We start from the raw sequence: 19,082 nt of genomic DNA on the forward strand, positions 1-19,082 counted from the left end.
TGAAAGACGAAGAGCATGAGATTTGAAATAACTAGGGTGCCCTAGTTATTTAGAATCCGCATAATTAAACACAAGAAAACTATGGTGCCCTAGTTATTTAGAATCTGCGTAATTAAACACAAGAAATCAGTAAGTTGATTTCATCAAATCTGAATTTTGATGATAAAATATGTGTCAAACGGGCTACTTTTTATTTGGGTATTTGAAATCCAAATCACCGTACGGAAATAATAATAATAATTATTATTATTATTATTTTTTCCGATGAAAGAATGGGGAGGTTAATCTTCTGGCGGCCCCATCGCAACCCAGTCAGCACAACTTTATTGACAGGGCAGCGCCGCAGAATCCACAAAACACGAGCAAGCAAGTCCATCCCACACGCTAACATGTGAAGTCTCATGCCATGCCCGCAACTAACTCCATTCCCGCTTTGAGCATATATCATCATCGTCACCAATCAGTCAACCAACCACCTTTCCTTCTTGCTGTTGTTAACCCAAGTCATTTCTCCCGCTATAAGTATCTGGTTCTAGAAGGAATTCAGCCGAGTTATTCATTGATTGGGATAAGGACAACGTGGTTGTTGTCTTAATTACCAAGTACGTAGATATCATCAGATACATGGCTTGGAAGACTAGTTATGGTGGTTTCAAAGAGATGAGGCCATTGTTTCACTTGCTCTTGCCTCTGTGTCTCCATTGGGTCGCTGAAGAAATGACCGTTTCTGTCCTTGTTGATGTTACTACTACTGCTCTTTGCCCCGCCCACTCCACCTGTTCTCAACCTATCTATATCACTGGTATTCAACAAACGGTAACACGTACCATGCTCTCTCTCTCTCTCTCTCTCTCTCTCTCTCGCTCACTTGTCACCATATGTTTCAGTCCATCTGCTCTTTTATATAACTACCTTTTCTTTTTAATTTTATTGTTACCAGCAACATTACGTTTTTAGATGATATAAGCTTGATTTGTATTTAAACCACAAAAATTAGACTATGCTATCTTTTCATGTTCACTCTGCTTGGTGTTGGTTGAACATGGAAGGTTGATGCCGGACAACTCCGTTTGATCCTATGTGCACTTAATGTTTACCTGAAAGTTGAGTGTTGTACACCTTTTAAATGGAGCTTTCTGATTGATAGCTCCACTTGGCATTGCCTTTATATTTGCTTGTGTGTGTTATTTATTAACTTGGATTCGAGCCTTTTTTGGATCGTTAAAATTCCTAGATACTCAAGAATGGGACTAATTCAATAAATATTTCTGTTCAAGGAAGAATGTGTGAAGGGTGTAGGTAGTGGGATGATTTAAAACATTATTGTGTCGGAATGGTGTTCCTTTTAATGATTCTAATTGACACATAAACTGGGGATTATGATGTCAATGATGATAAACTGAGATATGATTATATACTTTCTGTGATTTAACAATCTTTTAACAATCTAAAAATAGGTATTTGGATGAATCTGTGTCTGTAGATTGTTGGACTTTTCAAGATGGTGGTGTTACCAATTCTTGGTCAACTCGCAGATGAGAATGGCCGTAAACCAGTGCTCCTTCTTACTGTGTCAACAACCATATTCCCTTTTGGTAGGTTTCATGCAGATATATATATTTCGAACATTTATTCCTTCGAAATGAAACAGAATATTTGAGTAGTATATTATCTAGCACTTCTGGGTAGCCTTAAAAGAAAAACTTAAGACAAGTACTTATAAACACCTCACTGTAATTGCTTATAACTAGCAGGACATTAAGAAATGAGGTCATATATGCTTGTAAATTAAATCGATTTTTTTATTTCCCATGTTATTTATTAATCACATAGTGATTCTGTGCATTTTTGACTGTCATAACTTAGTGCGGTCTGGTTGCAGCATTACTTGCCTGGAATCAGTCCAAGGGATTTGTGTATGCTTATTATGTGCTTCGTACAATTTCATATATTCTGAGTCAGGGGAGTATATTCTGCATCGCTGTTGCTTATGTGGTACGTTTTATTTTCCACTGATTGAAAGCCATGAACTGGAAATGTGTGGTGCTGACACTTTTATCCTCTTTTAGGCAGATGTTGTCAGCGAAAATAATAGGGCTGCAGCATTTAGTTGGATCACAGGTCTCTTCTCTGCATCGCATGTGTTGGGAAATGTTCTGGCCCGTTTTCTTCCCGAGAAGTACATTTTCTATGTAAGTTCGTGAAATAACTAGAAACTTTAAAGTTCAAGTCCATCAACATTTCATTTCATCTTATTAATGAGGTTTGTTGTTTTCAGGTTTCAATAGCACTCCTGATCTTTTGTCCAATTTATATGCAAATATTTTTGGTTGAGACAGCTAAAAAATTGGCCCCTCAAATGGACCAAGACTTGTCTTGCCTGACCAAGAGAGTTGCGATTATTCATAAACGTTATGTTTCAATGAGAGATGCTGCAACAATAGTTATGAGCAGGTACTGGCTTCTAGTGACTGTCTTTTTATGTCTTCATAGAAGACTCTACTTATTTAAATGAGATAGAGAATCTGATTAATTCTTTCATGCAAATTTATGCATCAAAAAGTTATATAGTTTGCTAAACAGCTGCTATTGTACTTTATAGTTCAACATTGAGGAGCATTTCTTTGGTTTCCTTCTTCTATGAGATGGGAATGTCTGGCATCAGCACTGTATTATTGGTATTCTTTCCTGACAACTTTTGTTAACCACCATTTTTTTTTTGGAGAGAGGATGCTATTCAAATTTGCTTCTCTTGAATGAAACAATACTTGTGGAGGGGCTTATGTATTATACATTGAGATCTATAGGCCACCTACGATATACCTTCGACTTTAATCAATTTGAGATTTTTAGGCTATACTGATTCTGTAGAAGAGCGGTATTAAAGTTCTGATGATGGGGTGGAATTATCCTAGCATGTTACAATATCAATGCATAAAGTGCATTGACTTTAATCTATTTATGCATGTTACAATACCAATGCCCTTTGTGTGATTAGTTAAAATGTTCGGTGAAATGTATTGTGACAGTGAAATGTATTGTGAGAATCTGAAGTAACCCACATTGAAAAATTGTGACCTTGCAAATGTGTTCACAAGAGACTTTGGCCTTTCCAACTATTGCCAATTGGTTTTGGTGTGAAGCCCCGAACACTTTATCATATATCTTGCTTTCTGTTTCATCCAAAGACTTGAAGACAAATGTATAACAGTATAATTACTTGCATTGTTGCACAGTACTATATGAAGGCAGCTTTTGGTTTTGACAAAAATCAATTCTCAGAGATCCTGATGATGGTGGGAATAGGCTCAATTGTCTCTCAGGTATATTCTTTTCGAAAGTGTTTCCCAAATTCCTCTCATTTACTCCCAAAGTAGTATTTTGACATTGCTGAAATGCAGAGTACAATTCTTACTCTTCTTAGTTTATACTATAAGTAAGGGCAAGATATGTCATATTGACTCTTACTTGATTATGTACACATATTCAGCTTCTTCTTTGACTCCTATGATTAATATATTCCTGAAATTTCTTATGAGTGCTCTGCTCTTATCTGCCATCTGTGAATCTGTAATTAAAAGCATTTTCAGTATTCCACCTTCCTCATTAAACTTCTTTTCCGAACCAGACAACCATGCTTAGAAACAGAAGTAGTACTGGGCTGTAATGTCAGTTTTTATTATCTTCTCCACTCTTTTAGGAATGGCTATCATACTTGCATTGCAGTATGTGCAAGCGTTTAACTTTTTTTCTGTTTGGAGGATTAAGGAATCCTTTGTTATTCTTCTGCATAAACTGTTTGTTTCTATGGCTTTCTTCTAGATGTTGGTGCTTCCATTAATCAATCCATTAGTTGGAGAGAAAGTGATACTATGCATATCCTTGTGTGCGTCAATAGCTTATGTAAGTCATTTTCTTCAGTTGTGCCCTATAGAAGGAAAAGAGAGGCAACAAAAAGAGAAAAATCTAATGTTGCTTTTTAATGTACAGGCAGTGCTCTATGGCTTGGCTTGGGCTTCTTGGGTATGCATAAGCTGAAAACTAATTTCTAGGGATAAATGCCAAAGATTTACCTCCAATCTTTTCAGTTTTTGTTTTTGTTGAAGTAACAAAAACGGAAAGAAATTGATATATGTTCTTATTTCAGTTGGCAAAAGCAAAATTACTATTCTCAATCCCTCGACTCCTCAAGTTATCCATTGTAATGGGAATACATTATTCTTGAATAATGCAGGTACCATACTTAAGTGCTTCATTTGGAGTCATCTACATCCTTGTGAAACCTTCCGTAAGTACATTATCCTCAATAGTAACCATAAAGGAAATCTATTATATTCCACAAGAGATTATTAATCATGGCTAGAGAAAGACGAGTCAACCCTTTAGTAATCCTTCTGGATATATTGAATTTCATAGTTCTCTTGATGGAAGTTCAATTAATTGCTATCAAACTTATCGTACTAAAGTGTAGTTACCGTATTTCCACTTTTTCATTGATTGAATTCCTGATATTGCAGACTTTTGCAATTATTTCAAAAGCATCAAGCTTATCTGATCAGGTTAGCAAACTGAACTATCTGGTGGACTAATGATTTTGGTTTTTCATTTTTTAAGCAATCTTATATATCATACTTGGTCTTTCATTCTTAACACAATTACTTCGTCACCTTCTATATTCTCTATTAATTGAAGGGAAAGGTGCAAGGATTTATTGCTGGTGTGCAGTCCATATCAAGCCTGCTATCTCCAGTTGCCATGAGTCCATTGACATGTTAGTGGTTGTTAATTGTAGTACTGATATGTAGATGATGACTTTTTTAACTGTAGTACTGATGGGATGAATTGTTTCTTGTATAAAATAGCATGGTTTCTATCTAGCAGTGCCCCTTTCGATTGCAAAGGTTTTAGCATAATATGTGCATCCATATGCATGGTAATTAAGCACTTATATTATCTCTTCACGATTCTTTTTTGTTTTTCCTCTTCCAATCTCTGCCTTTCTTGACTAACAAGCATGTTAATATGTGCTCAGGTGATATCCCTTTGTTATGCCTGCAAGCTTAAACCTGAATCATGCTCTACAGACGACACTGAAGCACCGCTTCTGACTGATATATAATCTGATCTTTCGCTCATCCTGTAAATGATGTGTGTAGTTATTTTGGATACCTTGAGTAACATTTGATTTGTATTAGTATATATATAAAATGCTTCACCAAGAGAAGAGTTTTCCTCCATAACCTCAAATCTTCCAAGTTCCAGAGCCCACTGCACTTACAAATTACAATCCTGCTATTGTCCAACATTTAGAACCTCATCATATGAACTTGCCAAATACTGCCCTGATACATAACAGATTGGGTGGCTCTGTCCATTCGCGCTGAAATATGAACCTTACCCTCGACTTTCCTGACATGAATATGAATCGAATGCAATTCTCTGCCACTTATAACTGACTACAATATCTTAGAGCAGCGAAAGCAAGTCTCTTTTATTGAACATCATTGAGCAAATTAATTTCTGATTGAGTGAAAATTTGTGAAGTCTCCGGGTAAGTTTATTACTGGGGATTGGACGGAATTGGACTCATAAGACCTAAGTGCAACTCCAACAATTTCAGGGGTGCAAAACTCATTTTGGCACCTCTTTGTAACACTATTCATATAGCACCCATTCTCATCTACAACAATAAGTGTTTTATGAGGGTATTATTTTCACTATTCTTGAATGGAAATATAATATGAGTATAATGTTTATGAATATTATGTTAATAATAAGTTAATTCAATTAAATGAAGTAAAAAAATTCAATTTTTATTTTTATTTTTATTATAATATTTAATAATTATATTTACCATTTAATAATAGTTAATAAAAAATTTATTTCAGATTATATTTTCTTTGTCGTGTTGTGTCGGCATATATGACAAACAATGAAATAATGGAGAAAGTATTTTGGCCACGTGTTGAGTTATATACATATGATTTCTTATCCTGAATCTGAATGTGATTTTGGTGCCACGTGTCAAACTCTAAATGGCTATCTAAATTACGGTTAGATTTTATCCACCACGTGTCTTATCTTATTTGATGATATCCTTTCAAAAGATCCATAAAATGGAGTCATTATTAGCCTAATTTTTCACAAATTAACAAACACTTCTCATATTCAAATTTTACAAATCCCCATATATTCTTTTCCTTTCAATTTTTCTGGTTCATTTCTCCAATGAATAGACTGCTGAAATTTTTGATGAAAGATCAAGAAGCATCTTCCACGTGACACCATTGAAGATCCATGATTATGTATGCTGCCTTGCAAATTCAAACTACGGAAGATGAGGATTCACAATGGGTGGTTCTTCAAAAGGTCGTAAGTATATATCCAGAGATTAAGAGCTATGAATCAATGACTCAAAGCTCAATATTTCACGGATCCATGAAGGTATGAATCAAACATATTTCATAGGTGATATAGAATGCAACCTTAGTTCTTTGACAAGATAATGTGTGACATGGTCAACTATGACCCATATTTTATCTAATAAAGAGATGCTTCTGTGAGAGTCGGCTTTCCACTGAATAAAACCTAATATGCACCATGAGGATGCTCACATATATCATTACAACTGACTTCTGCATACCCAGACATCGCGGAATCCACAGCAATTGAGTTTCTTTTTCCCCAGCTAAACATGCTCCATTCTTGTCCTACGTTAAACCTTCAAACTAATCAACATAATTTTGGCTCACAAGTGTTCCAAATTTTTTTGTTTTTTCTATTTCACAACTCCAACTTACTTCTCTTTGCTCCTTCAGAAACGTGAACATAAGAAAATTCATTTGAAATTTCACTCTACTACTTCCTAGAAAAGATAAGGATATTGGTAAGGAAGTTTGGAAAAGGCTTACTAAGGCTCAACATGGTAAATTTAGGGGAAAATGTACAGGGAGAAAAGACAATTTGGATATATAAATACCAAGTGCCTTAACCACTTCCTCAATGTCATGCAATTCAATACAAATCTTTGAGAGACATAGAAGAAAGTTCTAGTGTAACAATTATTTAAAGACGTTAAATTCATGGTAATCAATCAAAATAAAATCGATGAGATCATGCAACGAACACTGAATTCCTATAAGAATAACTATCCTCACAGAATGTTCATGGTATGAGGATGCACTTCTGTATTGATTTAGCCCTTCTTTTAATTTATATGTTAAGCACTTGTTTTGAGTGTCATAACCTATTTTCTAGAGTACAACCTACTACCGTATTTAGTTATTTACTTAACTGATTCATTCGAATTGGATACACCTATCCTCACTTTTAAAATTTGAGGATCTTTATTATTATGAGTAAGCAATACGATATCAAAGAACACATAACTGCGCCTTGTGAGATGTGTAAATTGCTCTTCCTGCAGTGTGATCGTTGTCGTTGTCTTGCCAAACGCCTCCCTGAGCGTTGGCCTGGGGCGGAATGTCACCAAATACTTGCTTCACCAGTCATTTCCTTTTTCACCAATCATCCCTTTGATTCTATATCCGTGTAGGCTCTACTGAACCAGTCAACCACTTTCGTAAGATTCAGATGAAGCAACAAGGGAAGAGGAAAGGAAAGGAAGTAGCAACAAGAGAAAATAAAAAAGTAGAAGATGGCCAAAAACATGATAATAATTTTCTTACTTCTTTTTATTTTCTAAGACAAACGATAAATAAACCAAAGTAGTTACAATCGATCTGCAGAGATGACTTCCTCAAGAATAGGTGGAGTGGAAGAAAAATAAATATCACCAGGTTGTGTCGCTAATGCCCAACGAGCTAACTCATGAGCAGCTTCATTACCTTCACGGTAGGTGTGAGTGAAGGAACAACCTGGTAATTGCATAAACAAGTCAGCCACATCTTCATAAATAGGTCTTGGTTGCAAATGAGACGAGACTGCCTGCACCAGCTGCAGTGAATCTGTCGCGAACTTGACAGGGGAGAGACCATGATCAAGGACAAGGCGACAAGCTATAAGCCCAGCAATGGCTTCGATGTGCGCTGGAGATGAAACATGAGCAATACTACGGGCTGTCCCCGAATGAAAATTACCATGCCAATCTCTAACAACTAACCCTACACCACCTGACCTTGTGTTAGGATCAAAAGCTCCATGTAAGCAAACACTTAACCACCCAGGTGGAGGCTTCTTCCAAGTAGAGCGCATGCGATTGTTGCCACACAGTTTGGGAACATGAGTTTTGGCTCTCAAGTGATTATATAACCAAACTTGTGCACCGAGTAAAAGTTCTCGAGGGAGACATTGTTGACCTTGCCATAGCTGATCATTACGTGCCTTCAAAATGAACCAAAGTAAGACTAACAACTTGTTAAACTGAGAAGGTGATAAATGCTTCATCGTATAGAAAATCCACTCTCTGAAACACAGAGGAGGAGGATCAAGAATCAAAGCTGCTTCATCATTAATTTAGTCAGTCTTTCATATGAAACAAAGACTTTAGTGAATTTTGACCTGCTCAACAAATATATTTCCAGGTCTACCGACCCTACCAGAGATGAGAAATCTAAACAGTAAACACCTCCCCTACAATGCGTTAAAATATGCAACGCATCGATGTTATTGGCTACTTTCTTTTCCATAAACTATATTACATTGCAGGGTTGTTCAAATTCTACATTACCGACTGCTTGGACCAAAAGAGACTACATGAAGTCCGTAATAAGAGAGATTGGAATATCATAGCCAGCCTTTGGTCCTTCAAACCTACTGCCTGTGTTTGGTAATATGGGATAATTTACGCCATCCCATGGCAAGCCCAAAGGGCTGGAGAAGATACAATAAACTAGATCTGATGGATAAGTCCATACTTCATCGCTAGTACGTATAAAAGGGAGATCTTTCATGACCTGCATTTTGAACAGATTTTAAGGAACATTTTGCAACTTAGTGAAAGAGAGAGAAGCAAACTAGAAAGATTTGATACGTTATATATTTTGTTTCTCGGTTTTGTTTGGGCATCAAATATCTACAAACTTCATAGACTGCCTCAAAAATTGGTATGGCTCATCTCCCACCACCATCAAAACAAAAATGGTTAAAACAAATCAGGACATCTCAGTCTAAAGAGGGGTTTAACAACTACAAGAACAACAGCATTATAGATCATTGGAGTTCAGCATTACACAAGCTCACATTACAGGCACTACGGAGGAATACACAGAATGAGTTGAAAACATCATCACATATGCCCAAAATCCCAACTGCAATGTTCACTTCTGAGCTAACCTTCCATTACGACAATTATAAGTAAGACTAATGCAATCCAGGTTTCAGCTTACAATAAAAGTACTTAGATAACATAACGGTAGGTGACATATCGTCCTGCAGTCTCACTTGGCCGGATTATCTTCACAACTTGTCCACGCTTAAGCCCGTAATATCTTGCAATTGGATCAATCAGCTGAATCCGAGGAAGCTGCACCATCCACCAAATATGAAAATGAATTAGGTATCCAAATCAGTTTGGTAACCACAAGAAAAATAAACTAAGATGTGTTTTAAACATTCCAATCTAGAAAAAGATCAACAGCTTGTAAAAAGTTTGGAGGGTGCAAAGATAGATTAAGCACCACTACCAACAAAATATGCCCACTCCGAAACAATAAAAAGAATTTACCAAAGAGACTTGTAACACATTGTTAGTGTGTATATGCATCTAACATCAGTCATTTGTTATTATTCAAATATAGTATTGTTCAGGACTGACCTGTGTTTCTTTCACAGTGTACCTCTCCAGCAAAGTTTTCTTTTCCTCATTTGTAAGAACCCGATGCTCAGGAACTAGAACATGCTCTTTAATATTCACCAACAATTCTGCCTCCTGAACCAATAGATTTAACTCAGAAAACAAAATCTTCTAAGTTTGTGAACAGCACACAGAATAGCCAATACATATTAAGGTAAGATTAATACATAACAAAAATAATGTGATTGCGCCAGCATTTGTTGAAGATGTTCCGCCAACAAAAAAAACAAAATCAAACAGTGCAATCTAATCCTCAAAATACCCTTAGTTTTTTCTCTTAGAGGAGACCATCGTATTAAACCGATAGTTATTTTGTTCTCCCAATGTGCAAACACCACACAGATATGCTGCATTATATAGCAATAAGAACATCTTCCTTGGCTTCGCTTGGAATCCAAGACAGGCCTAGTTAAACTTTGATGCTTTTGTCAGTTGGACATCTCTATTAACTAGCATTATCAGATAACCCTATGCATCCAAATTGTCACTTTTAAGTGTCAGAATGACGATACTATTAAGCGTATTCGATCACATTACTTGTGAATCAAAAGCTGCATTAGAATAGAGATAAACTGAGGTCTCCAACGCATAAATGGTTTGGAATTACCATTCTAATTCTTCAGCATAGACCTATCTGCGTATAGCTTTCACATTTCTGATACTAAGTTTCTGGTACCTTAAGTTTCCTATATGTAAGGTAATAGACTATCACGACAATCACAATATTTCAAGAACAAAACTTCACTCTAAACAAAAAAAATTTAAACAATTAAACTTCACCTGGAAAATCTCCAAGTGGTACTTTGAACCCATCTCACTAATGGAGGTCTTTGCAAAAGGGGTCAGATTTTGTTGAGCAACTAAGATTGCTCTAATCACATTCTCCTGACTCATGCGTGTCATGTAACTCTTCATTGTCTTGACCCCAACTTTTGGTTCGTCAGGGAAAAACACATAAATCTGGTACACAACAACAACAACAACAACCATCAGTTAGAACCCGAAAACAATACTAGTTCGGGAACAGCAAACAGCATCAAATAATACCTGATCAGACTCGTCACCTCTCTTCCTTCTATTGATAGTAAGGTCCTCCCTTTTCATGTTCTCTCCATATTTGTTCTTAAACTGCGACATTGTCATGTTGAGATCATGATCAACAATCAGATAGTCCCGATCTTTCAGCATTTGCATCAATGTCTTTCGAACCCTATAGAGCCTCGTGATTTCTTCTTCAGTCAAAACCATCCTTCCCTGATTATTAACAAACAAAACCCAACCCTAGTGAGAGATTTCTTCGGAATTACAGAGAACAAAAATTGCCGAAACCAAAGACAAAATCAATCAATGTATTTATGTCTTCTTCACACATAAATAAAAAACAGCATGGTCAGTGTATTTATGTCTTCTAATCGAAAATTGACGAATGACTATGATATCGCCATCGGGGCTGATTTTATCAAGCCGAAATCTCACCAACCTTTTACTGCTGCTGATTTTGATGGCTTCCCGAAGACACAAAGAGTTAGGGGATTTTGCTTATACTATTTGGCCTGAGCCGGAGAAAGACGAAATTTTACAGAGATTTGAGAGAGAAATCGAAGAGAGAAGATCGGCGGACGCAGAACAAGACTCGACTCTTATACCTAGGGAATGGAAAAGGAAGGGCAAAATAGTCATTTCACGATAAACAGTGAGATGGGAATTAGTATTTTGTAATTTTATTTTAATTTACATGTTAAGCTAACAGGTTCTTACCGTATCGGTCTGTTAAGAATCCGACCTGTTAAAATCTGTATGGTACTCGCACGTTGCCAGGTCTACTTGAGATTAACCTATTTTCTAGAGTACAACCTAGTATCGTATTTAGTTATTTACTTAATTGGGTTCATTAAATTAGGTACACCTATAGAATTTTTTTTTTTTTTTTTTTGTCGCTATAATTAATTACTTTGTTTGTTTTTGAGTTGAACACAAGACCTCTAACTTACAAATACAAGGACAGTAAAATTAACACTATCCCGTACACTCATTTCCTCTTCTAGAATGAAATTCACACTTTCAAAGTATTTTTTATAAAAATGACAAAATTTAAGATACTACAGAAATAAAGAAGTGTAAATGTTGCACCTCTATAAGAATTATGACATTTGATCAAATAGTTTTTTTTTTTTTTTTAACGCGAGGGGTGTCAGTCCATTATAGTAAAGTAGGAAACATTACAAATATTATTCACCCGGACTCCGAGCAACAACAACAGAGAGCTATAAATGAATAATCTAAAGCAAGCCCTAGACTACTCAATCATAACGTAACCATAGGATTAAGCTCCAATTATTCAAGTAACCTTGACACTATTAGGGAAGACTCTGAATGCGGCCAAAACCCTTCCCTAATTTTATTCACGTTCCCAAAGAAGAACCCTACACAGAGGGGGCTTCTCCAGGCTCAATGAACAGGTAAAAAATAAAAATAAAAACTCGAGGCCCAAAAGACCAATACTGAAGTACTGAACTAATCTACGAGCCCAAGCAACAACAAGCCCATGATCCGGATCCAGCCCTTAATCCACTTCAGCCATATTGACGTCAGTGGCCGTACTTCCCGACATTGCCGGAACCCTAGAGAAGCTCACAAGGCCTCCAGACCATCTCCGTTGCTTCAAACCCAAGCCTACGCCTTGAATCTCAACGCCAAGGCCACCAATAGCGGTCGTGCCACCTAGCTCCACCTCGTCAGCGACAAGAGGTACGACCTCAGTGCCAGCCACCACTACTGCACCCCAAGAATCTTCCGAACCTCTTCAACCCGTAATCCTGGACACCACGCCTAATTCAACGCCACCAAGCCCTTCGCCGAACCAGTCAAAAGCATAGCTGCAAAGACATCCAAATCGTCTCTCTACCAGTGTAAACGGGTCGAGAGTTCCAATTCCATAGGAGATCGTTCCTCGCCTCCACAACTGTTAGGAGAGAAGAAGGAAGAGAAAAGGGGATTAGCCGCGACCACCTCGATGCCTGAAGCCAGCCACGGCTGCCATCACAAAGCCCACCGCCGCCACCATCCCAATACCCACCGCCGCCATCCGAACAAAAGATGAGGGTTAGGGCAAAGACGAGAGAGAGGAGACGAGTCATCTTAAAATTAACTCTCAAGTTTTATGTAATTAGTACATTTTGATCAAATAGTTAATTATATAGGGTAAAAAATACAAACAGTACCCAAACTATGGTCGACTCCGAATTTCTGTACCCAAGTTTCCAAAACTATCACTTTGGTACCTGAAGTTCGGACCCCGACCCAACTTTAGTACCTAGAACACTATTGGCCGTTACGGAGTTAGTCAACTGTCAAACTGTGAGGGGTATTCTCGTCTTTCCCCCAGATTTCTTCTTCTTCCTCAAACTCTCTTCATTTTCTTCTTCCTCCCAACTCTCCCATCATCTTGGGCACGGGTGGGCTGCGCAGGCGCGGGGCGCTGGGTGGGCTGCACAAGCGTGGGACGCAGGTACATATGTTGGGTCGGGCTAGATAACCTGGGTACCATTGTGATAGTTTTTGAAAATTTGGGTACAGAAATTCAGAGTCGGTCATAGGTTGGGTACTATTTGTATTTTTTTCCCTGGAGGTAAAGACAGAGGGTCGGTTTTACCCCTAAGAAAATGCCACGTGGCATGATAGTTAACGCCGTCCATGACGGCAGGTACGAATGTTGGGTCGGGTGGGATATTTGAGGTACCATTGTGATAGTTTCGGAAGCTTGGGTATTGAAATTCGGAGTGGCCCATAAGTTGGGTACTGTTTGTAATTTTTTCCCTAATTATATATGATTACCTATTACCATTTGGTCCAGTGGCACAAGTGTTTTTATTTTTTTTTTTGAAAGGAGTGTTTTTATTTATGAACTATTGATTTGATAAAATAAAAAATAAAAAAGATTTTTTCATAGTTTCGGTAACAAAATAAGAAAGTTATTGGGGGCATATCCTATTCCTACCCAATAGTCCAATACTGTTGTTTTACACCTCCATGAACTATTTTAAGGATTAGTCTGATTAAATGCATAGACAGCAGAGGACAGGCACCAGACTAGGCAACCATGAAGTCTCTTTCTCCCTCCGCAACATTCACCATATCCAACAGCTACTCATTCAGAGCTAACAAAACCCACTCCCAAACCCCTTGTACCAACCTCAGATTCCCCATCTCACAAACCCATCAAAACCCATCAACTTTTTGTCTCAGTTGTTGCAACAAGTGTTTTTCTATTAAAGCATGTGCAGCTTCAACATCAACAGCACCCTCAGCTTCAACTTCCCGCCACTGGATGGTGCTCATGGAGACTCCTCCACAAGGGGTCATTTCCAAACAACAAGTTATTGAATACTATGTTAAAACCCTTCAAAGAGTTTTGGGAAAGTGGGTAAGCTTTAGCTTTGTTTGCCATTGTGGAATTGCTTAGTTCTTAAGCTGAACTATGCTTTGATGTTGGTTTCTACAGTGAGAAGGATGCTCAGATGTGTATATATGATGCTTCTTGGGATACCCATTTTGGCTTTTGCTGTGATGTTGATGATGAAACTTCCCAGAAGCTTGCACGTAAAATTCTATCATTTTTACCGATATTTCAGTTCAATTGCTTTTTGCTAGACACTAAATTTGTGGGAGTGCTATTTTGTGGCTGTCACAAAATGAGTGCTTCTGAGATTTTCTGTTTGAACAGATAATGAAGTTTCTATGAGGCTTGGTTGTTCATTATTGTCAATGTTGAATGATTTAATTCTTTGCATGTCTTTTTTGTAGGTTTACCGGGGGTTTTATCAGTTAAGCCTGACCCAGATTTTGGTTCTGTGAAAAAGGATTACAGTTTTTCAAATGTTCAAAGTGCAAGTACTCTGTTATTTCCACTTGGGAATACCAAACACTGGCTTGTTCGAATGGATAAACCGGGGATTGGCGTTGTTACAAAGGCGCAAATGGTTGATTATTATGCTCAAATACTAACAAAGGTCTTGGGAAAGTAGGTGTCTTATTATGAGTAGGTGTCAATGCTGTTTGCTTCCTTCTTTTATTTACTTTTGCTGATTGGTGTAGTGTGTGTGTCTGTAGTGAGAAAGATGCACAAATGTGTATATATCATGTTTCGTGGAAATCTAACTTTGGCTTCTGTTGTGAACTTGATGAAGAATCTGCAAGCAATATTGCAAGTTAGTATATGAATGAAATGAAATTTTGTATGCCCACATTTGGGTTTTTTTGCATATTGGGGACTAAATGCTCCATATACTGCAGGTGTTCCTGGTGTTTTATCTGTTCAGCCAGACAAGAGTTATGACTCAGAAAATAAAGACTATGGAGGTTTTACTCTTTCTTAAATTGGATTCATTAAAACTATCTGGTTATGTTTGTAATTTTAGATGATTTTGTATCCTGTCATTGCTAGATCAGAACTTTGCTTCTCAATTTAAATGCCTTTTGAACCCATTTGCACCTATATTTACCAACTTGATGTCATGGAATGTCTTGCTTTTGGGATATAAGTAATACTAGAGTAGCACTCTGTGTCTTGGTTTTGCAAATGTCTGTCAGTGCCAGAGAGCAATTACACCATACCCTCCCAAGTAATTATGTGCATAGATTGAAAACAATAAATTCTTGTGGAGACAATTTTTAATGTATCATTGAACACTAGAGCAAGGAAGTAGAAGATAAGTGCAGAATGGTGACAGATGACTTTTTTCTCTGTCTGTAAAGTGAAGGGGAGTTGGCAAGATTGTGAGATTCATGATGCAATAGACAATTTTTCAGAAGCAGGTCTCAAGTTTGTGACTCTGATCTTGCAATAGACAGCACCTAATGTTCTTTTGCTTCAACATACAAATTTACTGAAGTTTGATGGTGGCAGAAAAGGGCGTAAACGAGTAAGGAGAAAGCAGAACGAAATGAGCCAAAAAATATTTAGGTTATCTGACACACCTTATAATGATGCAGCTTCATTTTAGAGGTAAAATGAAACGGTACTGAGCTTGGTTTCTTGTTTCGTGAAATTCGTGGTTTTCTGGCAATATAAAAGATCTGTTGATTTTAGAAAGTAAGAAGAACGCATACAACAAAGCCACATGTTTCTGGTACTGAGTAGGTTTTTCTATAGAAATTATTCAATACACCATTGTGGTTAGTCTACACTCAATCAGTATATGTGGGAAGAGACTTGGTGGAATAGTGTATGGAGCTTGACTGTTTTCTCAACTGTGATTTAATGTTTATTGCTAATCCCTTCCACTGAATGATGACATTGTTTCTACCAGGTTTACGATGGGTAAGAAATATGTACCAAGTCTAAGGAAATACATATTTATTAAAGGTTAATGAAGGAAAATATGAAAGTGGTGGTTGTACAAAAATATTAGTACAAAGCCACATGTTTCTGGTACTGAGTAGGTTTTTCTATAGAAATTATTCAATACACCATTGTGGTTAGTCTACTCTCAATCAGTGTATGTGGGAAGAGACTTGGTGGAATAGTTTATGGAGCTTGACTGTTTTCTCAACTGTGATTTAATGTTTATTGCTAATCCCTTCCACTGAATGATGACATTGTTTCTACCAGGTTTACGATGGGTAAGAAATATGTACCAAGTCTAAAGAAATACATATTTATTAAAGGTTAATGAAGGAAAATCTGAAAGTGGTGGTTGTACAAAAATATTAGTAGTGAATTAGATATTGTGGTTTTCAGATAGATATGTGGTGCTGGTCTCACCTAGGCCAGATAGATGAAGGCACTTGCTCGAATCTTCAGGGAACTTTCTTGTCAGTCTTGCTCAATTTATTTCCCCTACTGCAATCTGGAAGGCCAAAGTACCACCTGGGTTATGACTATGGATGATTATTGTTCATGGGAGGTTAATTCCTGTGATATGTTTTGAGGAGAAGACCTTGGATTTTTCTTTTTCCTCATTGGTGTGATGTGCAAAGTGGTTGCTGTGAGTGGAGACCACCTGTTTTTACATTCTCCAGTTGCTTTAGACCTTTGGACAAGACGTTTCTGGGAGACTATGTTGAGCTGGGATAATCAAACCTCAGCTGCTTGTGTTGCTCTGTTGAGTGAAAGGCACAAGTTCTTTTGTGGGAGGAAGACGGGAATGGTTTTTGGTAAGATGTGCATGCTTCAATAGGAAAGAAAAAAAAAACAGAAGATTTTTAGGAAGGGAAGGGGGGAGGAGCTATGTAAACTGTTAGATAGTTCTTTTTTTGTTACTTGTTCAAATCATAGTGTCGAGTTTCTTAGACTGTCTTGTTGGTTGCTTGGTTTCTTGTTTTGGCTGGCTTTTAGAGTTTAGTGGGTTCCGTATTCACCCTATCTACAGTCTTTTGAGGAATTCAGTTTCATAAAACAAAAAAAAGTAGACATATATATTGGTACGCATTTACAATCTACTAGAACTATTTATCTGGAAGTTCTCATCATGAACCCCATTGCCAATTATTATTTTTCAGTGTTAATCAGATCATGGCATTACTGCTGAGTTGCTAAGCATGTATAAAGGTGTATTTAATTCTCATGGATGCGAGTAACAGATATTTATTTTATCTCGAAATTCTCATCATGAACCCAATTGCCAATTATTATTTTTCAGTGCTAATCAGATCCTGTTCTATTTGATGGCATTCCTGCTAAGTTGCTAAGCATGTATAAAGGTGTATTTAATTGTCATGGATGCGAGTAACAGATATTTATTTTATCAGCTAATGACATAAAGACTAAGGATGTGTCAATCTCTGCGGAGGCAAGTCAAACAACCCCCACAAGAACAAAGAAGCTTTTTGTGACTGGTATGTTGCATGTCAATTCGTATGTCAAACATTTAGGCTCCATAGGGTGATTTACAATGAGAGTATTTGGACTTGAGTTTTAGTTGAATGTCTTTAACAATGTAATTTGTTCTTATATTCTTAATATCAAATCCGTTGTTTTCAAATAGAGAACTTTACTGGTTTTATCAACAGAAGAAATTAAGATTTCTAGAGTCCAATTATGAATGTTAAACTAAAACCTGGAATCCAAATCCTTCCATTCATTTAGATCCACCCAATATTCGTTTCATAACATGTGGTCCTTTAGAATTTATATGATACTCGCAGTATTTTAATTTTAATTTTTTTTGTTACAGCAGCATAATATTTTCAAAATAAATAATAAAATTTAAATCTTCCTCTGTAATGCTTTGCTGAGTTTAAAAACTGTTTACCCCTCATGGAAACATTACCAGTTCTCCATTATATCTTGATTTCTTATTCCCTCTAATTACAAAATTGGTTTGAAACTGCTTAAAACATCTTAGTTTCTAACAGGCTTATCATTTTATACATCTGAGAAAACCCTCCGAGAAGCATTTGAAGGCTTTGGTCAGCTTGTTGAAGGTAATACTTATACATAAATATACTTTCTTTTTATCAGAAAATGGGATTTTCAATTTCTTGGCAATGGTAATGCTCATGCTGATGAACCGACTTTGTCAACAGTAAAAATAATAATGGACAAGATTTCTAAAAGGTCCAAAGGCTATGCATTCATAGAATACACTACAGAGGAAGCTGCTGCTGCTGCACTCAATGAGATGAATGGCAAGGCAAGAGCATTCCTTTTTGTTTTGTATAAACCTCATCAGATTAAGTCGAACACCAAGCAATTCTTTTGTATCTTTGTTTACATGTTTTAACACATCATTCCGAGAAACCAAATCTTATTGTACTTTTCGTTAACGTTCCTTACAGATCATTAATGGCTGGATGATAGTTGTTGATGTTGCCAAGACTAGCCCTCCAAGATATAGCAGGGGCCAAAGCAGATCAGCAGCAACCAGATGAAAATTAAGAGAGAAGAATATAAAGATTTGACCCCAGAAATGTATAATGTTTGTAACCAGCCATCTACTTTTTGTAGAATGTTCCTGTGTGACCCTTGACAGAAGCAAGGTTTTTTAAAAGTAGTTGAAAATCAATATTTTTCTCATGCTACCCTTCTCACACTGAAATTTGTCATGACATTGCATGAGTGTTTCCTGATGAGCAGCTACCTAGGGAAATTGTGAAAATCTAAAATATATGAAAATTTAGGGGTCCTCGTGTTAGAGGTTTCCGTAGGATATTGTACTTTTTCTTAATGCAATTTAGTTCTATTTAGTTCTTTTTTTTTTTTTTGTATATGTGTTGCCCATGTTAAATGCAAGATTCGAGCATAAACCCTGTTGTAAGTTTCTCATCA

General features: G+C 36.9%; 3 protein-coding genes and 1 long non-coding RNA gene across 5 annotated transcripts; 3 read left to right on the forward strand and 1 right to left on the reverse strand.

The window, feature by feature from the left end:
• The first annotated feature begins 371 nt into the window (after window positions 1-371).
• Window positions 372-5,261, forward strand: LOC112181904 (hippocampus abundant transcript-like protein 1). 2 transcript variants are annotated; one of them, XM_024320307.2, is made up of 14 exons: window positions 372-816; window positions 1,484-1,595; window positions 1,883-1,995; window positions 2,070-2,192; window positions 2,279-2,454; window positions 2,603-2,678; window positions 3,237-3,323; window positions 3,823-3,903; window positions 3,991-4,023; window positions 4,235-4,288; window positions 4,518-4,559; window positions 4,693-4,771; window positions 4,863-4,933; window positions 5,033-5,261. In XM_024320307.2, exons 1-14 carry the CDS (start codon window positions 625-627, stop codon window positions 5,117-5,119), a joined length of 1,326 nt encoding a protein of 441 aa, XP_024176075.1. In that variant the 5' UTR covers window positions 372-624; the 3' UTR covers window positions 5,120-5,261. The 2 variants fall into 2 exon arrangements, with proteins under 2 accessions (XP_024176075.1, XP_024176083.1); XM_024320315.2 differs by lacking the exon at window positions 372-816 and adding an exon at window positions 836-1,103.
• Window positions 5,262-9,103: 3,842 nt separating this feature from the next.
• LOC112192120 (DNA-directed RNA polymerases II and IV subunit 5A) lies at window positions 9,104-11,439 on the reverse strand. Its single transcript, XM_024331724.2, has 5 exons — window positions 11,295-11,439; window positions 10,862-11,068; window positions 10,595-10,774; window positions 9,776-9,889; window positions 9,104-9,484 (listed from the first exon to the last, which is right to left on the reverse strand). The coding sequence occupies exons 2-5, from the start codon at window positions 11,060-11,062 to the stop codon at window positions 9,359-9,361; spliced, it is 621 nt and encodes a 206-aa protein (XP_024187492.1). The 5' UTR covers window positions 11,063-11,068; window positions 11,295-11,439; the 3' UTR covers window positions 9,104-9,358.
• Window positions 11,440-14,060: 2,621 nt separating this feature from the next.
• On the forward strand, window positions 14,061-18,830 carry LOC112187215 (organelle RRM domain-containing protein 1, chloroplastic). The gene is made up of 9 exons (XM_040512197.1): window positions 14,061-14,237; window positions 14,316-14,413; window positions 14,618-14,834; window positions 14,909-15,021; window positions 15,107-15,172; window positions 17,564-17,650; window positions 18,170-18,238; window positions 18,341-18,447; window positions 18,593-18,830. The coding sequence occupies exons 1-9, from the start codon at window positions 14,203-14,205 to the stop codon at window positions 18,683-18,685; spliced, it is 885 nt and encodes a 294-aa protein (XP_040368131.1). The 5' UTR covers window positions 14,061-14,202; the 3' UTR covers window positions 18,686-18,830.
• On the forward strand, window positions 15,180-16,996 carry LOC121050852. Its single transcript, XR_005804229.1, has 2 exons — window positions 15,180-15,818; window positions 16,554-16,996. It is a non-coding gene; the product is annotated as an uncharacterized LOC121050852 (long non-coding RNA).
• Window positions 18,831-19,082: the final 252 nt, after the last annotated feature.

This window comes from Rosa chinensis, chromosome 1 (genome assembly GCF_002994745.2).
Source record: "Rosa chinensis cultivar Old Blush chromosome 1, RchiOBHm-V2, whole genome shotgun sequence".
In the NCBI taxonomy this organism is placed as follows: Eukaryota; Viridiplantae; Streptophyta; class Magnoliopsida; order Rosales; family Rosaceae; genus Rosa; species Rosa chinensis.

Bases quoted from the DNA above. Each gene is read 5' to 3' on its own strand.
- LOC112181904 (XM_024320307.2), top strand. From the start codon at position 625: ATGGCTTGGAAGACTAGTTATGGTGGTTTCAAAGAGATGAGGCCATTG. The intron at 2,193-2,278 runs GTAAGTTCGTGA...TGTTGTTTTCAG, and splicing joins CCGAGAAGTACATTTTCTAT to GTTTCAATAGCACTCCTGAT. The intron at 2,455-2,602 runs GTACTGGCTTCT...TGTACTTTATAG, and splicing joins GCAACAATAGTTATGAGCAG to TTCAACATTGAGGAGCATTT.
- LOC112192120 (XM_024331724.2), bottom strand. From the start codon at position 11,062: ATGGTTTTGACTGAAGAAGAAATCACGAGGCTCTATAGGGTTCGAAAG. The intron at 10,775-10,861 runs GTATTATTTGAT...GTTGTGTACCAG, and splicing joins GAGGTGACGAGTCTGATCAG to ATTTATGTGTTTTTCCCTGA. The intron at 9,485-9,775 runs GTCAGTCCTGAA...TGGATGGTGCAG, and splicing joins ACACTGTGAAAGAAACACAG to CTTCCTCGGATTCAGCTGAT.
- LOC112187215 (XM_040512197.1), top strand. From the start codon at position 14,203: ATGTTAAAACCCTTCAAAGAGTTTTGGGAAAGTGG. The intron at 14,414-14,617 runs GTAAAATTCTAT...TCTTTTTTGTAG, and splicing joins AACTTCCCAGAAGCTTGCAC to GTTTACCGGGGGTTTTATCA. The intron at 15,173-17,563 runs GTTTTACTCTTT...TTATTTTATCAG, and splicing joins AGAAAATAAAGACTATGGAG to CTAATGACATAAAGACTAAG.